The 24,246-nt window shown below is 40.4% G+C and overlaps 1 protein-coding gene across 19 annotated transcripts in view; it reads left to right on the forward strand.

Moving 5' to 3' along the window:
* SYNE1 (spectrin repeat containing nuclear envelope protein 1) overlaps nt 1-24,246 on the forward strand; it is a 476,190-nt gene that overhangs the window by 422,901 nt on the left and 29,043 nt on the right. For 18 of the 19 annotated variants that reach the window (XR_008422842.1, XM_053904367.1, XM_053904354.1 and 15 more), the window contains 7 exons: nt 3,314-3,476; nt 14,540-14,727; nt 16,092-16,242; nt 19,946-20,128; nt 20,386-20,523; nt 21,829-22,020; nt 22,910-23,243. Coding sequence is in view for 18 of the 19 variants with exons in the window: in XM_053904367.1 (XP_053760342.1) it covers nt 3,314-3,476; nt 14,540-14,727; nt 16,092-16,242; nt 19,946-20,128; nt 20,386-20,523; nt 21,829-22,020; nt 22,910-23,243 (1,349 nt within the window). In the remaining variant the exon portion in view is untranslated. The remainder of the gene's footprint in view (nt 1-3,313; nt 3,477-14,539; nt 14,728-16,091; nt 16,243-19,945; nt 20,129-20,385; nt 20,524-21,828; nt 22,021-22,909; nt 23,244-24,246) is intronic. The other variant, XM_053904364.1, reaches the window with a different exon arrangement.

The raw sequence follows: 24,246 nt of genomic DNA on the forward strand, positions 1-24,246 counted from the left end.
AGCAGCGGCAATAAGGTGACCCCGTTTCCTGAGCTTCGGGGAGCACTCGTGGCCTGAAAGCAGAAGTGAATTTTATTTTTTTTAATGTTTATTTATTTATTTATGAGAGGGGTGGGGCAGAGCGAGAGGGAGAGAGAACATCCGAAGTAGACTCCGCACTGTCGGTGCAGAGCCCGACGCAGGACTCACACCCACAGACTGGGAGATCATGACCTGAGCCGAACTCGAGAGTTGGATGTTTGACCGACTGAGTCACGCAGGCGCCCCAGCAGTGACTTTCAAATATGGGCTGAACGTGAAATCACTGACCGTGTGCTTTTCACTCCCGTCTACCTTTTTCTTTAGAGCAATCTGGATACTCAGCCGTGTCAGGCCCGCACCAGGGTCTCGTTAATGGATTTTTGCTGCTAGCTATTACTTGATAATAATAGAGCTGAGAAATATTGCCTGTGGCCCTCCCAAACTCCTGCTTACAGCCTGACTCAGTAGGAAAACACCTTCAAAAGTACCCCTGCCCTTGTGTCCTTGACCATCTACTCTGCATCCTTGTGCCATCAACTGCTTTCATCTGTCATTTCTCTCCTCCTTTTTCCTTCGGTCATTGGCTTCTTTCTCACAAGTTCCTTATTCTCTGCTTAAAAACATTCCAGAGTTATTCCAAATATTAAACTGCATTAAACAAAACAAACAAATCAATGTTTCCTTGCAGCCAGATCGTTCTACAGGTTTCATACCATATTTACTCACCTTTACTGCCTGGTTAAAAAAAAAAAATTACCAATACTCCTTTACCATAACTGTATTTCTTAAGCCAAATGCATTGTGTTTAGGTCTTTTTAGGTCTCATTATACTATCCTGCTGTCCATTTGACAGAGGATAGCATCGGTCCCCGAACTTTAGTGTATCTGAGACTCCCCTGGAGTGCTTGTGAAAAGTGCCAGTTCCCCGGCCACACCCCCAGAGGTTCTAATTCGGTAGAAGTGGATTGGAATCTAGCCAGGAGTCTGCATTTATCCATTTATCTGAGGCCGACCAAGTGAATCTAATCAAGGGGGCATTCAGATCACTAACCAACACTTCTTTTTAAAATTTTGTTATTGAATATATGTGACATGTACCATTGTGTAAATTTAAGGTGTAGCATGTGTTACTTTGATACGTTGATCTATGATAGTGTGGTTGCCCCTGTAGCAATAGTTATCACAATTCATAATTATTGCACAATTACTGTTGTCTTTGCTCCTTGACTGTGCATTAGATCTGTACAGCTCATTTACTGCTTGTTGTAAGTTTGCACCCTCAAGCAACATCAGTCTTACCCCCCCCCCCCCCCACCACTACCACTCTTTCTTGGAGTTTTTCCTGCCTTTGGTTTCATGCCCCACTTTTCCTCGGTCACCTTCTTCCTTTATGAATTTTTTTTTCTTTTTTATATCTCTGATTCTTCCTTCATGAGCCAGCCTTTTAAAATTCATTCTCTTCATCCATTCCCTTTCAGGATGAAATACATCCTTTCGTTGGGCCTCGCTCTGTGCCAATAATACCTAAAGCAACCCTGGCATAAACCCTGACCTTTCCTCGACACCTGTGAACTACACTTCTATGCATGTCTACCCGACCCGCAGACTCGTCATATTGCAAACTTCCTGCACCGTTAACCCCGTGAACTTGTTCCTCAGCCATTCCCTCGGAGACGGCAGCATCCATATAATCACATCATTTTTAACTCCTTCTGCCTCCCGTCATGGCAGTTCATGAATTTAGCAATCCCCGCCCCACCCCTGTCCCTGGCTCCCCAGGTGCAGGCTTTTGATGTAGCTGCTTGGGTTATTCTGTTTACTTCCAGAATGGTCTTCCATACGAGCCTCACTTCAAACTCACATACTCAAAATCAGAACTGATCCTGTCATTCCTGGGCTAATACGTCTTGGCCACGTTCCTGCTTATCTTCAAAGTTCGCACAAAGCCAGTATGGTGTCACAGCAGGCCTTTTATAATCTTAGCCTATCCATCCGTCTTGCTTCAGCACAACTACATCTCTCTTCGGCTTCTCTTCCCACCACCCCCACCCCCCAGCCCCCACCCCCCCAGCATTATGGCACTCTGCCTCCCATATCTCTGATTTTCTTTCCTGTGTTTCCTAGGCCAGAAATCTTCTGCTTGGCTAGTATCCACCTGTCAAGATGCAGCTCAAATGTTATTTCTTCAGCAAAGTCTCAGCTCCTCAATGGCTGGGATGAACCTTCAGTCATCACTGTATTTCTGTCGCCTAGCTCCATGGCTACCTAGCATCATAGATGTTTGTAGAAAGAATACAGACCTGAACCAATGGAGGCTGAACGAGCGAATGAATGATTACTGAAGACGGCCAGGCAGAATTGATCCCTCCCTATTTATTAGCCAGGGACTTGGTTCATTAGTTTAGTTCTTCTCACACTGTGTTATGTTTCACTGTTGACATGTCCAGCTTTCCAGTCAGATCGTGCATTTCATAGGAAAATAATCAAGTCTTATTTATTTTGTCTTCCCAGCATCTTACACATAGGATGTCCACACAGGATTGTTAGATAAGTGGCAATCTTAAGCAAACTGGTTTTTACTTCTTCCTGGAAAGAATGGGAAAACATTTTTTAAAAACATACTGTGTAGAAAATACTGCATTGAACTAGGCTTTGCAGGCGAAGACTAGATGGTGGTCGGCCCTGGATCTGCCCTCTGCTGCTTGTAGCCCAAAGGGTCCTCGGTTACCTTTAACGAGATCTGGCATTAAGTGCACGTGATCGCTCACTGATCATTCGTCTTAAGTGTGCTTTCTTCTTTTAGCTGAGTTTGCCACAAGGGTGCGGGAATAAATCCCACCAGGGCTGGAGTAGTCAGAACCATGAGTGTGTTATCTGTTTTGGTGCCTACCAATTGGAAATGTTCATTTTTTGCTCCCAGGTATTCTTCAATTAGTATAAATTACATAATTTGTGGAAATAACAATTTTGGTGACCACCATAGTAACCTGTTACTATAGCTATGTTGAACATCATCATAGCTGACATTTATTGAATGTTTCCCATATACCCTGCATCATTCAACTCATTCAGATCTCACACATACTCTTCCTTTACCTTCATTTTATAGAGATGAGGAAATGGAGACCCAGGGAGGGTGTACAACTGCCCAAAGTCACAGCCAGTAAGTGGCTGAGCTGAGCTGGACTTTTACTTTAGGCAACTTGGCTTTAGACTGAGTGCTCACTTTTGCTCACAAGGGAAACTTGAGTGGGGCCTCTCACTGAAGGTGAAGTCTCTCCTCTGCCCACAGGGTAAAGAAGCTGAAGGAGACCCTGGTGGCCGTACAGCAGCTGGATAAGAACATGAGCAGCCTGAGGACGTGGCTGGCTCACATCGAGTCAGAGCTGGCCAAGCCCATAGTCTATGATTCCTGTGACTCGGATGAAATACAGAGAAAGCTTACTGAGCAGCAGGTAAAACTTAAGTCAACTAAAGGAAGTAAGTAGGCTCTTGAACATCTGTGCTCCTGGCCAGGATACAGAGGTGGATGTGAGACGGTGAATGAATCGAGAAGGAAAATCAGGAGGAAGCTAGACAGAGGAGCTGCTGAGAAAGGGGAGGGAGGCTTGGGCATGGCAGGTGTTTGGGGCAAATAGGTCCCACGTCACCAAGGAGTTAAGTCTTAAGAAGCTATGCTATCTTAGGGGTTAATGTCATTGGTCCACGAAGAAGACATCCTAAACTGCTTGGGTTGCAGTGATGTCTCCATAACAGAGCAGGCAGTTTTGTTTATTTCTGTGTAGGTCACTAGCCCACCACTACATGCATAGAAGGGAGCTTTTTTTTCTGCATTTGGTGTTTGAATACAGATTACAGTGCATTCTTAGAGTTTTTAGAGTCTAAAACAACGGTTTTGCAAGGAGTGTTCCATGGCCTACAGAACACACGCTGTAATTTTACCATAATGTGTGCATCAAAGGCGGTACATCACACTGGCCTACAATACACCATCCGCCAGAGTAAAAAAGAGTGACCATGAAAAGTGAAAAATGCCCGCATAAAGGATTTTTCCCTCCTACTCCCCTTCGTTGTTCTTAATAAGCACAGCAGACTCCAGTTGTTGGTAGAAAAGACCAAAAATCCCCCATAAGAAATATTGCTACTCCATGCCTTTAGATTGTCCTCGAACATTCTGTCCACGCTCTGGTTACTTCCATTACATTTAGGCCATTATAGCCAAGTTGCTTAATTTAAAAATACTACAAAATATAAACAGACCCATTTATCAAATCTTACAAAATAGTCTGCTTACTTTATTTCATGAACTATTTAAAGCAGTGCAACTAGGTATTAAAACATAGGTTTTAGATAGTGGGAATAGTTTAATATTTAAATCAACATTTATTTTTTAAAAAAATGTTAGCAGGACATTTTCCCATTTTTGTAAGATTAAAGCGCTTGATGGATTCTCTTGTGTTTGAAATTCTGATAATTGAGCTGATAGCGGTTTGGGTTGGCCTCCAGCTCCCTGAATACTCCTGGAGAACATGGTAATGATCTCTACAAGTGAGAACTGGTTAAAAACAGTTACAATTCTAATAGCCAGTATTGTAATTTAGCAAATGTAAGAAAACCTAAGCTGTATCTAAGTAAATATGGCAAATCGATCATATACATTTATAGCCTTACCCACTTCTAAACCCCAGTAAAATGAACGTAAAGGGAAAAGAAGGTCAAAACCCACAATGGCAAAGAGACGAGGAAAGAAGATGGTAAAGATGACAGACGCCCATTAGAATTTTGGAAGACCACAGTGGATAGATGAATAGTTACTGCTGTCAGCAGGATGGAGGATGGAGAAAGCTGATTCATGCCATGGAAATACAAGAAGACTGGGTGGCCTGGGTGGCTCAGTCGGTTCAGCGTCTGACTTTGGCTCAGGTCATGATCTCATGGTCTGTGAGTTCGAGCCCCGCGTCGGGCTCTGTGCTGATGGCTCAGAGCCTGGAGCCTGCTTCAGATTCTGTGTCTCCCTCTCTCTCTGCCCCTCCCCCACTCATGCTGTGTCTCCCTGTCAAAAATAAATAAACATTAAAAAAACTTAAAAAAAAAAAAAAGAAATGCAAGAAGACTCATGAAGTGCAGACAGCAAGTCTATAGGACTTTAAAATGGAAAATTGCTTGAAAATTTGAATAAGGAGCGGTTTGACTGGCAGATCCCCCTAATCCTAGGCAACTTCTGCCTGTTGACTCCAATAGAAAGCCCAAGGATCCTCCTTGGAGAGGGCAGCCCAGAGGGAGTTTGGGTTTGGGGCTACGGGGCACCATTGAGGCTGGAGCCACTATATGAAAAATAGATTAAATGAAATACTCTGTACCTGACGATACGACGCCCACTGCCCCAGCTCCCACCATGTTACTATCAGGTTTATATCACAGCCAGGATTAATGAAAGAATTTTAAAATCCAATTTAGTTATTCCATAATAGTCCCCCACAAAAAATTAAAAAGGAAGAGATTATCAAATTAGTAATGTAAAAAAGTTTCCCAAACTGAAAAGCTTATAGGGTGGACCCTTGAACACCAAGGGTTTGCCCTGCATGGCTCCACTTATATGTGGATTTTTTATGCAATAAAATATGTAGTACTACAGATGTATTTTCCCTTCCTTATGATTTTCTTTTTTCTAGCTTGCTTTATTGTAAGAATACAGCATATGATACATATAAAATGCAAAATATTTGTTATTTGACTGTGTTTTTGGTAAGGCTTTTAGTCAACAGTTGGCTATTAGTAGTCAAGTTTGGGGGGAGTCAAATGTTATACACAGATTTTCAGCTGGTGGGGAGTTGGTGCCATCAAGCTCCGCTTTGTTCACGGATCAGCTGCACTTCTAGAGCATAAACTTACAAATGCCCAGGAAAATTAAAAACAAAGCAAAACCATTATAAAATTTCAGAACATGGCCGACAAAGGGGGGAAGATCTTTATGGTTTCCAAGATGAAAAAATCTGATCCTCCAAAACAATGCTGGAAGCTAAAAGACAGTGACACGGTGCCTCCAGAAAGCTGAGAAAATTATTTATAATTTAGAATACTGCACCTGCCATTTAATATATAAAATATTTACCTCCTATGCATATATTCTCAGGGAGCTAATGAAAGATGTCACATATACTAAAAAACGAGAAGAAAAATAATATAAAACCTGAGAGAGAAGAAAATTCCCAGGACGGATGGTGAAGGAACATCCCAGATGCCAGCTGCCCTGAAGCCTGGAGAATCCCTGTTCACATTGGAGTAGGGAGTTGGCTCCTCTGGGATGGATGTCTACTAGGAGTAAGACAGTTGAACTAGATAACCTAATGGGCTTAACCATAATGGAAGGAGTTGTATTAACTCCATAAGAGAAAGGATGGAGGCTAGGAATGTTCACGTTTTAAAGAGAGGAGAGAGCTACTGATTCCATAAATGCTATATATATATATATATATATATATATATATATATATATATGAAAAGAAATATAACCGTAGTATAGGCTGTTGCTCAGACGTGAAAAATATTAAGTAATCATGTTAAATAACCACGGTATTGCTCTAGCTAGAAGATGTGCTCAAACAGTAACTGGAGCCCTGGGAGTCAGGTTGAAGTTGATTCCGTCTCTACTATAGAAGCATAGATAATGTCGAGATTTTAAAAATCAAGAAGTAGCAACATAAACTTGTTACTTAGAAATACAGAAATTAAAACAGGAAGACAGAGCTCCAAGAGATGGAAATGCTTATTTCTGGAAAATGAGAATCAGGAGTGAAAAGGGAACTAATTCACTGGAAGCTTGGCAGTAGTTTCTGACTTTTTAATATTTTAATATATGTTCATATTGCCTTTTAATTAAATTTTAAGTTAAAGTTGAAAAAAAAAAAAAGGTAACAACTATATGCCAATGGTTAGAAGTAAAGACTCCCTGGGTTCAAATCTGGGCTTCACCTCTTTGCTGCATAGCCCAGGGCAGTGTAATGAACTATTTAATCCTCAGATTCCTTATATATAGAATGCTGATCACCAGAGTGCATGGTTCACAGTGTTATTATAAAAATTAATATGAAAATCATTTAGCACAGCACCTAGAACAAAGTGGGTGCTTAGTAAATTTTACTTCAATTCTATCACATTCACTACAGTTTCTTTTGTGGCAAATGTTAACCACGATTCTGTAAAAAATTAAAGCATTTGTGATCCATGTTGTAAAAGGCAGATAAGTAGTAATCTGTCTCCAAAGGGGAAAATTCCCTTGAATATTTAAAAAGAGATTAAACTGATAAGAAATGCATGTTCTTCTGTTCCCCTCTGTGGGGTTTCTATATGTTTCTCTTGCCGGTGTACTTAATTATTACATACTTAATTGGGCAGAAATATATGTGGACTTGAGATGGGTTCAGAGAACATTTTGTCAGATTTCTCTGTGTTATGGATGAATAAGGATAAATTCAGAAACGCTGTATGTCAATTCAGGACCACTATCAATGAAGGTTAAAGCTGAAACTAAACTCTTTATCTGTATTAGAGCATTTAATCATAATTATAACACCCCTCAAGCTTATTTCATATATTGATTTTAACAGAAACTTTTGAGCAGATGCACAAGGGGTCTTTTCTCTGATATTTACTGTGGCAATCTGGTTGAGCTCCTGGATGTAAATTTCACAAAACTGTGCAGCCCCACCCATGACTGGGTCCTCTGGAATTTTTAATTCAATTGTCTATATTGGGCCTCCAGCAATCTGTCAGTTACAGTTCTGGTTTTCATATCCTGGCCCTTGTTTCCACAATGGTCTCCCCATGAGTGTCTGCTCCAGGGTAGAGGAGTCACATCGTCTATATGGCTATATAGGTTATTTCTGACTTAAGCCTCCCTCACGAAAAGGCCAGCAAGCAACTATCTATAAACAAGGCACCACTGTAAAATTCCCAAAACCCAACCATGAGGATAAAGCACCCACTCGGACCCCAGAGACCAGAAGGACCACATTAAAAGGGTAAGAGGAGTGACCACACTCTGACCACATTGTCCTTCATGGCTGGCACAGAGCTGCACTGAGAGGGCACCTCATGGCCAAGATGGGCATCTGGCTTCCCTGGCTCCCGCACCCTTCTCAGGAAGCCCACTTGGATCTCATCTCATAAGAATCACTAAGGGATCTTGTATAGCTTGACTATTGGGGATGAGTTAGTGAGTGAGAAGGGGGCTGAGGCTTATGGCAGCCAGCACTCACGTCTTGGCAGACTGCATTCCTGTTTGCAGCTGCACCCAAGCAGAGATCCCAGCCTGTGTCTCTGCCCATCAGCAGGCCCAGCCAGTGGCCCTGTCTGACCTGGGAGTTCACTTGGCCGTTTTGCCTGATTTGGGTCCCCAGACAATGGGCCATACTGACTTTGAGGCCTTGGAAACCATCTGACCTGGGTAGGGAAGCCAATTCCTAGCTCCGCCCAACAGCTGAGCATAGCCTTCATCCTTCCCCACCAGGAAGCCTGGCCAGAGAACCCAGGCAGCCACGGAATCCATCCAATAGCCCTGCTTGAGCAGGGAGCCAAGCCAGGAGCCCTACCCAACTGCTGAGCATAGCTTCTGGCCCTGCATCATCAGGGAGTCTGGACAGTGACCTTGGACAACCTCAGAGCTCAACCTACAGCCTTGCCCAGCCACAGAGCCCAGCCTACAACCTTACCCAGCCATAGAGCCCAGACGGTAACCCTACTCAGCAGTGGAATCCAACCTATGGCCTTGTCTGATTGCTGAACATAGCATGCAACCTTATTCAAGCAGGGAGCCTAGCCGTGACTCCAGCCAACCACCAAGCATAGCCTGTGACCCCACATGACAAGAAAGCCTGGACAGTGACCCAGCTCAACCACGGAGCATAGTCTCTAGCCCCACACACTTTGTGATGCAGCTGAATGTCCATCTTTATCAGAGAGCCCAGCCAGTAACTTTGCCCAATAGGGTAACACAGCCAGTGGCCCACCTGATGACAAAGCCAAGACTATCACCTCACCTAATTCCAGGGCATAGCCTACAGCCCTGCCTATGGCTCCACCTGAACACAGAGTCCAGCCGGTAGCACCATGTGGTCTGATAGCACGGCCTGATATCCCACTTAACCAGGAGTGATTGTGGAGCCCGGCCTGTAGTCGTACCTAATCACAGAGTCCAACCAGGCACTGCCTTGTTAGGGAGCACAGTCTGTGACCTCACCCAACTAGCGATGATCGCAGAGCCTCGCCAGCAAAACAAGTCTCAACAAATTCAAGAAAATGTAAATTATATAAAGTGTCTTTTCCAACTACAGTGATGTGAAACTGGAAATCGAGAATAGGAAGAAAGCTAGAAAATTCACAAATCCACGGAAATTAAACAGCACACTTCTTCTGATCAAAAAAGAAAACGAGGAAAATTAAAAAATATCTTGAGATAAACAAAAAAGGAAACACACAACATACCATAACTTATGGAGTCCAACAAAAGCAATTCTAAGGGAAGTTTATAGTGATAAATGCTTATATGAAGGAAAAAATCTCAAATAAGTAACTGTACCTCAAGGAACTAAAAAGGAACAAACTAAACCCAAAATTGGCAGAAGGAAGGAAATAAGAAAGATTAGAGCAGAAATAAATGAAATAGAGAATAGGAAAACAGCATAAAAGATTAAAAAAACGGAGCTGGTTCTTTGAAATGATAAACAAAATTGAAATACCTTTAGCTAGACTAGCCAAAAAAAGCAAAGACAGAGAACCCAAATAAGTAAAAACTATAAATGAAAATGGAGACATTACAAGAAATACAAAGGATCATGAGAGAAATGGGTAAATGCCTGGAAACATGCAACTTGCCAAGACTGAATTAGGGAGAAATAGAAAATATAAACAGACCCATAATGAGTAAGGAGGCAGAAATCAGTAATCAAAACCCTCCCAACAAAGAAAAGTCCAGGACCAGATGATTTCACAGGTGAAATCTACCAAACATTAAAGCCATGTCTTCTTACTCTTAAAAAAAATTGAGGAGAAAGGCACACTCTGAAATTCATTTTATAAGGCCAGCATTACCTTGATACCAAAGCCAGATAAGGACACTATAAGAGAAGAAAACTATAGGCCAATATCCATAATAAATACAGGTGCAGAAATTCTCAGCAGAGTACTGGCAAACCAAATTCAACAGCACATTAAAAGGATCATACACCATGATTTAGTTGGATTCATCCCTGGGATGCAAGAGTGGTTCAGCATATGCATATAAAAATAAATGTGATACTTTACATTACTAGAATGAAATATAAAAATAGTATTACCTCAATAGATGCAGAAAAAGCATTTCACAAAATTCAAATGATAAAAATTCTCAACAAAGTGGGTATATAAAGGAAATGTACATCAACATAATAAAGGCTATATGATTAGCCCACAGCTAACATCATACTCAGTGGTAAAAGGTTGAAAGCTTCTCCTCTAAGATCAGAAACAAGACAGGGGTGCCCACTTTCACCAGGCCCGTTCACCATAGTACTCACAATCCTAGCCAGAGTAATCAGACAAGAAAAAAAATAAAAGGCATCTAAATCAGACAGGGTGATATGAAATTTTCTTTGTTTGTAGATGACATAATCTTAAATATAGAACATCTTAAACACTCTACCAAAAAACTGTTAGAACTAATAAATTCAGTAAAGTTGCAGGATACAAATTTAACATACAAAAATCAGTGGCATTTCTTTTTTTAAGTTTATGTATTTATTTTGAGAGAGAGAGAGAGAACAGGGGAGAGGCAGAGAGAGAGAGGGAAAGAGAGAATCCCAAGCAGGCCCCACACCATCAGCTCAGAGCCTGATGAGAGGCTCAATCTCATGAACCATGAGATCATGACCTGAGCTGAAATCAAGAGTCAGATGCTCAACTGACTGAGCCACCTAGGCACCCCAGTTGCATTTCTGTACACTAATAATAAACTACCTGGAAAAAAAGAAAAGAAAACAATTCCTTTATAATTGCATCAAAAACAATGAAATACTTGGGAATAAATCTAACCAAGGAACTGAAAGATCTCTACACTGAAAACTATTAAGACACCGATGAAAGACATTAAAGAAGACACAAATAAATGGAAAGATACCCCATGTGCATAGATTGGAAGAATTAATATTGTTAAAATGAGCATACAGCCAAAGCTATCTATTGATTCAATACAACCCCAATCAAGATTTCAATGGCACTTTTTACAGATATAGACAAAATAATTCTAAAATGTATATGGAATCACAAAAGATCCCAAATAGCCAAAGCAATCCTGAGAAAGAACAAAGCTGGAGGTATCACACTTATTTATTTCAAACTATGTTATAAAGGTATAATAATCAAAACTGTATGATACTGGCATGAGAACAGACACATAGACCAATAGAACAGAATTGAGAGCCCAAAAATACACCCATGCATATATGGTCAACTAATGTTTGACAAGGGAGCCAAGAATATCCAATGGGGAAAGGATAGTCTCTTCAAAACATAATCTTGGAAAAACTGGACATTCACGTGCCAAAGAGTAAAGTGGACCCCTATTTTATACCACTTACAAAAATTAACTCAAAATAATGTATTAAAGACTTACATGGAAGACCTGAAACCATAAAACTCCTAGAAGAAAACACAGGGGAAAATCTTGTTGACGTTGATTTTGGAGATGATTTTTTAGATATGGCACCAAAAGTACAACCAAAAAATAAATAAATAAACAAACAATTTGGACTAAATGAAGCTAAAAAGCTTCTGCAAAGCAAAAGTAATGATCAACCAAATGAAAAAGCAACCTCTGCAATCAGAGAGAATATTTGCAAACCACATGTCTGAGAAGGATAATATCCAGAATATATAAGGAACTCCTACAACTCAATAGCAAAAACAAAAACAAAACAAAACAAAAATAATCCAGTTTTACAAATGGGCAACAGACACAAGTAGGCATTTTTCCAAAGAAGATATTAAAATTACCAACAGGTACATGAAAATGTTCAACATCATTAATCATCATGGAAATGCAAATCAAAACCACAAAGAGATACCACCTCACACTTGTTAGAATGGCTATTATCAAAAAACCAAGAGATAAAGATGTGGAGAGAGCAGAGCCCTAGTGCACTATTGGTGAGAATGTAGGTCAGTATCATCACTATGGAAAGCATTATGGAGGTTCCTAAAAAAATTACAAATAGAGCTACCATATGATCCAGAAATTCCACTTCTGGGTAGATTTTGGAAAGAAATGAAATCACTATCTTAAAAAGGTATCTCCACCCACCACATTCATTGAAGCATTATTTACAACAGTGAATACATGAAAACAGTCTAAGTACCCATAATTTGATAAATGGATAAAGAAAATGTGGTATATATGCAAAGTGGAATATTATTCAGTCATAAAAAAGGAGATACTGCCATTTCCAACAACGTGGATGAAGCTTAAAGTCATCATACTAAATGAAATAAGTCTGACAGAGAAAGACAAATTCTGTATGATCTCACTAATATGTGGACTCTAAAAAAAATTGAACTCATAGAAACAGAGAGTAGATTAGTGGTTGCCAAGACGGGGGTGATGGTGAGGGAAATGGATGAAGGTTGTCAAAGGGTACAAACCTGTAGTTATAAGATGAATCCGTTCTGTAAATGTAATGTTCAGCATGATGACTATAGTTAACAATACTGTGTTGCAGTATTGCAACTTTCAGTTGTGTTGCAACTGAAAGTTGCTGAGAGAGTAGATCTTAAAAGTTCTCAACACACACACACACACACACACACACACATACATACACACACTGTAACTATGTGAGGTCATAGATGTTAGTTAAACTTATTGTGGTAATCATTTCACAATATATACATACATCAAATCATCACATCATGCATCTTAAGCTTACACAACGTTATATGTCTGTTATATCTCAATAAAACTGGAAAGTACTTTTTTGAGTACTGGGGGGAAGTTAAATCAAGTGCCATAACTTTTAAAATGCATTGATTATGTTGATGTACCTAACACTACTTACAAATGTATATCCTTCTACAAAAGGCACTTTAACACCTAAAATTTACTTGGTGATCTCATTCACAGATGTCTCTGTCTTCATCTTTGAGTAAATATTGAGTTCAATTTTATATTTTTTAGACCAGCAGTTCTTGTGATGATTTCCCCATAACTGAAAGTGATAATGTAAAAGATCTGAGAGGACTGTTAGTGAAATAGAAATATTTTTTATAGAATCTGTCTTCTGTCTAGTTCATAAAATCTCCAAATATTAATCAAAGGTACCGTTACTGCATTTGACAGTAAGCTAATATTTGCATAGAAGACCTAGTAACGGCGTGTTAAAGAGAAAAATAGGAGGAAGAATATACACACAAAAATGTAAATCTCAGCTACTTGAATAAGTTGAGGAATTCTCATTAGAACAAGAATAAAGTTAGGAAAAACCCAAGAATAGTTTTAAAGACAAGGAAAACACAGTAAGGACCTTGATGAATAGGGCAAGCAAAATTATCAGTAGCCCGCTTTTAATAATGAAATACTTTGAGCAAATTGAGTTAAAAGCTTAATAGAAGGGGCGCCTGGGTGGCTTAGTCGGTTGGGCGTCTGACTTCGGCTCAGGTCATGATCTCGCCGTTCGTGAGTTCGAGCCCCACATCGGGCTCTGTGGTGACAGCTCAGAGCCTGGAGCCTGCTTCAGATTCTCTGTCTCCCTCTCTCTCTGCCCCTCCCCCACTCACACTCAGTCTCCCTCTCTCAAAAATAAATTAAAACATTTAAAATTTTTTTAAAGCTCAATAGAAAAAGTAACATACATTTTGCATTTACATTTTATGCAGTTAACATGAAGACTCTACGTGGCAGTATACTGGGGAAATTCAGTGCCTTGATTATCATTGTCATCTTTCTATTTCTGCCCTACCTTTAAAATTGCTCCCTGAGGAAGCTGTTGATGTTATGATGTCATACATGATAAGAGAACCTAGATCTTTTAAATCATGGTACTTTTAGTGATGGTGGAATTAGCTGTTTTAAGCAGTTTGCAGATCTTTGGAGATGAAATCCCATTTCTTAAGTGGCAGTACTTAATAAGAGCACATGTATTCCTTTGATTGGTTGATCGATATATTGGAATGGAAGTGGTAATCTGTCTGGGACAAGATTTACTTTTCAATCACTGAAGAAGCTAGTTTTACTCTTAATGTAATTAATGTAGTTTATTTCATTCGTTCCATTTATATTTTGGCATTGCTCACCTAGCCAGAATTTTCCTAGATTCGTTTTCTCATATTTTTGAGGTTGCCGTATTTTGTAAATGAAGTTGAAGAAACCTCATGCAAGGAAATAAGGTGTTTGTCAGGGTTTTGCCTAACCATTCATCAGTCAGTGAATACTGCCGCATCTCCTTGCATCTGTAGCCGAGTACTTGAATCAAGCATGGCTCTTTCCCCACAGGAGCTTCAGAGAGACATCGAGAAACACAGCACGGGTGTGGCGTCTGTCCTCAACCTGTGTGAGGTCCTGCTGCACGACTGTGACGCCTGTGCCACAGATGCGGAGTGTGACTCCATCCAGCAGGCTACGCGAAACCTGGACCGGCGGTGGAGGAATATCTGTGCCATGTCCATGGAGAGGAGGCTCAGGTAAGCTGGGAGGTTCAAGGAGCTGCGGCAGAGGAAGGACCAAAAAGAGAAAAAAGTGACCACCCAGAGTATCCATTGCTTACCACTTCCTTTTGTTTGCAATGTCCAAAAATAGCACTGGTTTCCCCAACTTGCCGTCTTCTTCATTTAGTTGGAAAACAAGTAGGTATACAGGTATTACATTAGTCTCCCCCAACCTTGCCCCCCATTTCTCTTTCCATGGTTTCAGTTACCTACGGTTGAGCGGGATCCAGAAGCAGAAGATCTCACCTTCTGATGTACAGTCAGAAGGTCAATAGCAGCCTAACACTAGTCCCAACACCTAGGTCATTCCATTAACTTCATCCATCATCACATCATCACAGGAAGGTGAATGCAGTACGATAAGATATTTTGAGAGACAGAGACGACATTCACATAACTTTTATTACAGTAGATTGTTATGACTGTTCTATTTTATCATTGGTTACTGTGGTTAATCTCTTACCGTGCCTAGTTTTTAAATTAAACTTTATCATATGTGTGTTGAGGATAAAACAAAGGACATTTAGGATTTGGTGCTGTCCACAGTTTCAGGCATGTACTGGGAGTCTTGGAGCATATCCCACACGGATAAGGGGGCACTACTGTATGTGAATATAATAAGCCAAACTATGCCTGACCTAATAGTTTAGATATAATTCAAAAAAATGAAAATATGCCCTTGCTGAACAAGTATGTTATTACAGAATTGGAGGTGTGAAAAATAATATTATTTTTATTAAAAATGAAATAATAAAACAGAGCTTATCTTTGGAAAAAAAAACCTTTGAAATTCAAGGTAGTAAAAAGTAGTGTTGGGTTAGAAAATTACCATAACGATTTACAGTAACACGTAATCTTCTGTACTGTTCGGAGAACTCTCGAAAAGTTATTATTTGCCTTGCTGTCATTGGTTAATTTTGATGAGGGTGAGTTTGATTTTGGACTTAAATGCGTTTTCAGACCTTAGTTTGATTTCAGTGGAACCTTGGCCGTGAGTTTTCCCTGCAAACATGGTGTTGTACTTCTGAACTCCCTTGCACATATATAGCACAGGTCACTTTATGTGCTTGTAATACACAATTTGACTAATTCCAAATCCAAAGCTGCAGGATGGGTACAAAAAAAAAAAAAAAAAACACCAAAACACACAGCTGTTTCATTTTAGCTCCAACAGTTGTCTCTTTTTCACTCTGGTCAGATTTGGCTGAAGGCACAGTTATTGTTTGGCACAACGGATGGTTGTTTGGGCTCTCTTAGCCCTGCCGCAGGCATCAAACATGGTTCTGGAGCATAAACAGTCCCCAAACAATCAGATTCTGTTTTTTCATTATCTGTCTCAGAATTGAAGAGACGTGGCGATTGTGGCAGAAGTTTCTGGACGATTATTCTCGTTTTGAAGATTGGCTCAAGATTTCAGAAAGGACAGCTGCCTTCCCCAGCTCTTCCGGGGTGCTCTATACAGTTGCCAAGGAAGAACTAAAGAAATTTGAGGTGATTTTTAATTCCACATATTTCATCCTTATTTTGCAATGAGCATAGCCAGCTAGTCGTTGGCGTCTCAAGACATAAACTAACTGTTGGCCCACACATTATTTGTTCGAACAACTGGGTGTTGATGACTTTGTGGTCATCTTTATTACTGCCTCATAAGTAGGCAATGAAGGGGGGAAATGAGGTTTTTAGTTAAGAATATCAACAATTACAAATGAAGTCACAATGATAAGAAATTCTATTACAAAACACAAATCATGATTCCCCAAAAAAGATCTTGGCATTTTTTTATTTCATAATTCTTCACTATCAACCACCTAAGATAAGAATATGATGTTGTTTCATACTATCAAAATCTCTCTTCATATATTTTCTTGACTTTTGTTTTACCTAATTAGAGAATAGGTATATATATTTTTATTTAAAAAAAAAATTTTTAATGTTTATTTATTTTTGAGAGAGAGAGAGAGAGAGAGAGAGAGCGAGGACGAGCAGGGGAGGGGCAGAGAGAGAGGGAGACACAGAATCTGAAGCAGGTTCCAGGCTCTGAGCTGTCAGCACAGAGCCCGACGTGGGGCTCGAGCTCACAAATTGTGAGATCATGACCTGAGCCAAAGTCGGATGCCTAACCGACTGAGCCACCCAGGCGCCCAGGTATATACATTTTTAAATCGTGGATAAAGTAGAGTTGGCTCCAGAATTAAGTAAGGTAATTATAAGCCATTTCTAATGACAAATGAAGTGCAGTGCCATTTTTGAGTCACTAAGACGTTTCAATTACATAGAGACAAAAATAGCAGGCAATATAGTCATATTCATGAAGGAAATGTTCACTAACTGACCGCAGTATCTGGCCTGTTTGTGTGATCTCCAGTCTCCTGTATCCCTGTGGGATGGTGATACCCCAACACCTGCCTCTCATTTTCACGGAGGAACCGACATAGCCTAAAGTTCACCATGTTTCAATTTGAAGTTTCTTTTTCCATCAGTTCCACTGATAGGCAGATATGTGCTCCTAGATACTGACAGCAAAGTTCTGGTGCATGAATCTTACAAAAGTCATTCTTGGTTGCTAATTCTGCCTCAGGCTTCTTGAGATGTTTAAAAATAAGACTACAGGGGCACCTGGGTGGCTCAGTCGGTTGAGCGTCTGACTTGGGCTCTCTTCTGCCAGCACAGAGCCTGCTTTGGATCCTCTGTCCCTCTCTCTCTCTGCCCCTGCCCCACTCATGCTCTCTCTCTCTCTCTCTCTCTCAAAAATAAGATCATGATGATAAAAAAAAATAAGACTAAAAATCCAGCCAAATCCAGCTGAATTCATTTTTACCTTGTAATGTCAGTTTACCTGGCTTTTTTTGAGGCCAGTTAGAGTAAGTATGAAGTTTGGTTTTTGTGCTTGTGGGGTTTGTAATCAAAGAGTCATAGATGAGCAGCTATATCTGAATCTATAAAAATGCTCAATACTATGTAAAATAAATAAGAGTTATCCTGATGTCTGAATATGGATTCATGTGTCACTCTGCCACTGAATTCCAGGAAAATAATTTCGTATCTAAAATGTTTTCCCTTTGAAAACTTCTAGTGCAAAACCACAGTGAGCTATACAGTAGAGTTGAGGTCCTCCCGGTGTGAGCCAGTGCTAGGGAGGTATCCATGTAATCCCATCTTATTATGCTGTGTTTCATAAAGGTTAAAACCTCCTCTAATTGGCTTATACTACTAAGCAGATTATGTACAGTCCTTTCTGATGCTATTTTAGACGCTCAGATTTTATGGCAAAAGTTAGCCATATGGTTAGCTTCTATAATAAATGATTTTATCATTTATCTTTTAGTTAATGTTCTTAAGAGACAGAAATAAACTAAAGAAAAAAACAAAACAAAACAAAATTTGAGGGCAGTCTTTGCCTGTTCAAATGCATGCAGATTTGGGATGGACCTGGCTACCTACCCGTGGTGCCTGTCGTCACGCCAATGGGAAAACATATTCTGTGACTCCCAATAATGCCAAAAGCTGAACTCTCCTTACCGCTTCCTTTTCTGGAGAAATCATTTAAATTGTTTTGTAGAATAGGAGATTAGCTTTCCTAAGATGAAGTCTCTTAAAGCAACTCTCCAAAGGAAAGCCATATCTGAGGCACAGATGTGCTAGAAAGTAAACAGTGTGACGAGCCAAAGGAAGAAGAATTCGGCAATTTAGAGGAGTTCAGACCACTTCATCGTACAATTTTCTGCCTATCGTTGAGGTAAACATCACTAATAAATCATACACATGAGTTTGAAAACAAAGCTTCATTTTATGTTGGCCAAATGATTCTTAATGGTAGAACTATGTTGTACTGCAGAGAGCAAGAAGAAAGAAGAAAGAGTTTACCTTTAGAAACTTGAAACTATTACATAGGGTAACCTCAAAAATAAATAGACACAAGAGGTCTACATTTTAATCATTTAAAAACTATTTTTTAATATTTTTATTTTTGAGAGGGAGACAGAGTGACTGGGAGAGGGGGCAGAGAGAGAGAGAGGGAGACACAGAATCGGAAGCAGGCTCCAGGCTCTGAGCTGTCAGCACAGAGCCCGACGTGGGGCTCGAACTCACAAGCTGTGAGATCATGACCTGAGCCTAAGTTGGATGCCTAACCGACTGAGCCATCCAGGCGCCCCTAAAAACTAACTTTTAATCATTAAAAGTGATAGTGTGGTTATGAAATTTGTCCAAGATATGTGAACTGTACCAAGAATGAAGGATGATTGATAAAACATGGTAGAAATAAATGATTGTAAAAACAAATAAATAAATAGACATTACAGCATATGGTGGTGCATAAGCTCTAAAATGTTTTATAAAAAAATGAATAATTCATGGGAACAACAAAAAATAAATAGAGCATGTTCCAAACTTTTCTCTCAGGTTATGTGAATTTTACTATACTGTTTTTCTTAAAAGTTAATAACAGCTTGCATTTAGAAACCTTCTGCAAAGAAGTGTTTTTAGTTTTTTTAATGGACATCAGAATTGAGGCAGTTTCTGGATCTTTAGGAGATTGCATCTTTAGCAAATAAAGAGAAATTTCTGTTACAGACATCTTTGCTCAGTATTGACATCAGAAATTTTTGAAACTTTCAGCGCACATAAATATTTGTGTAATTAGTATGTTTCATGGGAAAGTTTTTTCAAGCTGCTCATCATTTAAAAAACTATAATATATGAACATATGTATATCATACATGTATATGTATTTGTACATATCCATACATGGCTATTAATATTTACCAATTCCTTTCATATTTTTGTTTGATCTGCTTCCTTCCTTTAAGCCACACTGGTCATATTACTCTGCTTATTAATAAGGGGAAGTAAACCCTCATTAGAAATTGCCGTTTTGGGGACACCTGGGTGGCTCAGTCAGATGAGTGTCTGACTTCGGCTCAGGTCACGATCTTATGGTCTGTGGGTTCGAGCCCCACATCAGGCTCTGTGCCAATGGCTCAGAGCCTGGAGCCTGCTTTGGATTCTACATCTACCTCCCTCTCTGCCCCTCCCCCTCTCACACACACACTCTCTCTCTGTCTCAAAAATAAACATCAAAAAATTTTTTTAAAAAAAGATGAAATTGTCCTTTTCCTGCCCCTGCAGTATGAGGCCATATGGAGTGAGAGCTCTTCGCCAATGCCCTCTCTGACATGCTTCTGTACGGTCTTAGGCTTTCCAGCGACAGGTGCACGAGAGCCTGACCCAGCTGGAGCTGATCAACAAGCAGTACCGTCGCCTGGCCAGAGAGAACCGCACCGATTCTGCCTGTAGCCTAAAGCAGATGGTTCACGAAGGCAACCAGAGATGGGACAACCTGCAGAAGCGCGTCACCTCCATCTTGCGCAGACTCAAGGTCTGTATCATGCCTTCTCTGTCTCTTAGAGGCCCAGAGGACAGGATTGAGCCACGTGAACACATTAAGACATAACCTCAGTGATTTTGTAAGATCGGGACGGGAAGAGGGTATCCAGAGTCGATTGAAATGGTAAACGATCGCAGAGTTCTCACTGCTGAGAGAAAATGAGTTTCCAGAAGAACATCGGAACTGGTGGTGCCATCTCCATGTGAGCATGTGGTCTTTAATTTTTATTGTTTCCTTTTGACACCCAGCATTTCATCGGCCAGCGTGAGGAGTTTGAGACTGCGCGGGACAGCATTCTGGTGTGGCTGACAGAAATGGATCTGCAGCTCACTAATATTGAGCATTTTTCTGAGTGTGATGTTCAAGCTAAAATAAAGCAACTCAAGGTAATGTAGTCGTGATTTCTCAAATTGCGAAGAAGGTCTGAAGAGGAAGGGATTTGTAGATCCTTTTGTGAAGAAAAGGCTACTGGGGAAAAGGAGCATGGTAACAAGTTCTGTGATTCTTCCAGAGTCTAAAAAGAAAAGATTCAACTACATCTTGGTAGAAATTTCCTGTTGAAGGTTTAAAATACTGATTTGTTTGTGAGATGATTTGGAAGTCAGTGGAGGAAGGGGAGGGTGTGAAGAGACAGGTTGGGCACACTATCAGGGCTCACTATTTTATGACGTTTTCATCCTAAGAATCTATGATTAAGATTATTATTATTGGAACTAAAAATTAATGGGCAACATGATGATTCTTCAAAAACAATCTGTCTCGAGAAGAAAATTTCACGACCTGCCTTGCATAATACTCAAGTTGTTAAAACACTCTTCTCTTGGGGGCTCCTTATTCCTAAGGTATATCACTCCTATTTAAATTTTTAACTAGCCACTGCGTTTGAACTGTGTTGTGAAACGTGTCAGATATGCTTACAAAAAGTAACTTGGCATCTAAGGATGTGGACCATGTGGAATGAAATCCACATGAGAAAGTTGTATCGCTTTGGAGCATGGAGGTCAAACAAACTATTTGAAGGTGCTAGAAGCAAAGTGCTAGAAACAAAAACAACAGCCAACAGACAAGATTCCTAACACCCTGGCAATGAAGTTGATAATTAAAAGTATATACGTTAATGGTAGCTGTCTCTGGGTAATGTTCTTTTTTCATTTGTAATATATTTAGTATTTTCTGAATTTTTTGTCAATCAAGAATGATTTTTTTAAAAAGAGTCCTTGACTGTGTTCTTCACAAAAGGATCTACAAATCCCTTCCTCTTCAGACCTTGTGTTTGACATATGATCAGGAAATCCAAAATTAAAATATTTGCTATAACTATCTAAAATGTTAAAGTTATTTCAGTGGCACCGTACTGCTTACCATTGCTTTTCGTTAGGGATAACCAGTGCTATCAACTTTATGATGGGTTTGAATGTTTTTTCCTGTGATTCTCTACCCACACTGTCCTTGGTGGTAAATTTTATTAGCCAAAGGCGCCTTTCTGGTCGTGGAATTCTGACGAGTCCATTTCTGACTCCTGTTCTGATTTAAAATTTTTATGTTTGACTTCAGAAAGTAATATTCCCTTGGCTTGTCACCGTATATGACAAATTCAATATCCCCCTGCATGGTTTTCCTAAATGCATATCTTATAATTATTTCATGTCACTGTGAACAATAGAAAATTACATGAGATTTATGCTCCCTAGGCCTTCCAGCAGGAAATCTCACTGAACCACAATAAGATTGAGCAGATAATTTCCCAAGGAGAACAGCTTATAGAGAAGAGTGAGCCCTTGGATGCAGCGGTCATTGAGGAGGAACTGGATGAACTCCGACGTTACTGTCAGGAGGTTTTCGGGCGCGTGGAAAGATACCATAAGAAACTGATTCGCCTGCCTGTATGTAATTTTTTTTCATTATCCCTAAACTGAAAGGAAATTAGTTACGTGGAGTTAGGTAGTATTGTACAGCGGGTAAAAGGCCAGACTCTGGAGCTAGAATGCCTGGGTTCCAGTCTGATCTCTGACACATGTTAGCTACATAACCTTGGACAGATCACTTCACGTCTCTTGCCTTGGTGTCCTCACATATAATGCAGTTTACTAATACTACCTACTTGGAGACAGGATTCCTTTGGACATGATATGAGTTCGTATATGTGTAAAAAACTTAGAGAATACCTGGCACGTATCTTCTATGGAAGATAAAGCAGCTGCTAGAAGAATCAGGAGATGAAAGTGAGCCATGTAAACAGGTGCTCTGTTCATGAAGTTGTTTAGCTGAATTTTTTTTCTCTTCCATTTTCCTAACCGCTACCATGATCGTATCACAAGATGTTATTATTACAATATTCAGAATATTCTGTGATAAAATGCATTTTGCATTTGGGATGTAAGGTAAAAGAGGACCAGCCAAAGTTCTATTAGTAATTTCCTTTTGTTCCTGAAATGGGCTGTTGTGTGTCTCTTATGTTGCAGGTACAAGGCTGCCTTTATTTACATCATCTTACTTAATCTTATATCAATTATTTGAAGTAGCCTTCAATATTATTTAATATTAAATAAGTAAACAGTAATAAAACTGGAGCTTTGGTAGGTTAACTTACAAGACATTTTTAATAGTGATCAGAAGATTCTTATGTATTCGATGATAGGAAGTTACAAATTACCCCCGCTGAGGTAGATAAGCTTGAACCCCGAGACTTGATGAGGTGCGAGACAGAACAAGAAGTGGTAAGGGCATCATCTGACCGCTGCGGTAATGGAATTGGCTTGACTGCATTTCTAGCTCCCAGATGATGAGCATGACCTCTCTGACCGGGAGCTGGAGCTGGATGACTCTGCAGCTCTCTCGGACCTCCACTGGCGGGACACCTCTGCAGACAGCGTGCTTTCCCCCCAGCCTTCTTCCAACCCCTCCCTCTCACTCGCCCAGCCCCTGCGGAGCGAGCGGTCGGGACGAGACACCCCTGCCAGTGTGGACTCAATTCCCCTGGAGTGGGACCATGATTATGACCTCAGTCGGGACCTGGAGTCTGCCGTGTCCAGAACTCTGCCCTCTGAGGATGAAGAGGTTGGAGACGATAAAGATTTCTACCTCAGGGGAGCTGTTGGCTTATCAGGTAGGAAAGAGCTCTTCCTATAGGCCAACTCAAAAGAAAATGAAAAAGACTGAATATTGGATTAGAAATGTATAAGCTAAGCGGAATCATCTTCTTCCTTCTTCTGTTAAAGCCAATTGCACAAAATAGAATAATTGGATATTAATGTGCTTATCAGATACAGAACTTGGCATGACCATTGATTTATCCCACATACACTTCCATTCTTACTATGTGACAGACACTTTATAAGTATTGGGGGATACATGGTCCCTTTTGTCCTCAAAGAGCTTACACTCTAATGTGGAACACAAACAGATAAGAAATGGCTGTGTGAATTGTTGGTGCTAGGGCAGTAATGTACATGTGGTTGTACAGAAGCACAGCCAAGGGGTGACTAATCAGAGCTTTGAGAAAAGACTCTTGAGCTGAGACCAGAAAGGTAAATGGCGGTGAGATAGACACAGTGAAGTTCAGAGAAAGAAAGGAGAGGGTGCCCACCCAAGCTTTATGATTAGCCACAGTGCTTTTGGTCACCAGAAGTTTGCCCAGAATGACAAGGCTGTAGGTTGGGAGACACAGAGTGGACAAAGAGGAGGTAGAAAGGCAAACAGGGGCCTGGTCATAAAGCGACCTACTCACCATGGAAGGGAGTTCTCTCCTGAAGGCACTGGAAAGCCACTGTCAGTCTCTAAGGAGGAAGTGATATGATCAGATACATATTGTCACAGAGTTTGTCTCAATACTGTATGGAAGGGAGAACATTAGAGAAGAGCTCAGCTGGAAACATTTTACGATCGAGGAGAGAAATGATAGTGGCCTGAAGCAAAGAGTAGCACTGGGGATGGAGAGAAGAAGAGGGAAGTGAGAAATCATGAGAAGTCCCTAAGCGATGATCGATTGAATTGGGATTGAGGAGAATTTCGGACTTGGGCATCTTGGTGAAAGATGCAGGGAGCCCTAGGCCCTGAGGACCAAAAGAGGGAGAGAATGTTATGGGTGTCTGTGGGTCAAGGGAGGGCAG

The sequence above is a fragment of the Panthera pardus genome, unplaced genomic scaffold (assembly GCF_024362965.1).
Source record: "Panthera pardus isolate Hobbes unplaced genomic scaffold, ASM2436296v1 HiC_scaffold_17, whole genome shotgun sequence".
Lineage (NCBI taxonomy): Eukaryota > Metazoa > Chordata > Mammalia > Carnivora > Felidae > Panthera > Panthera pardus.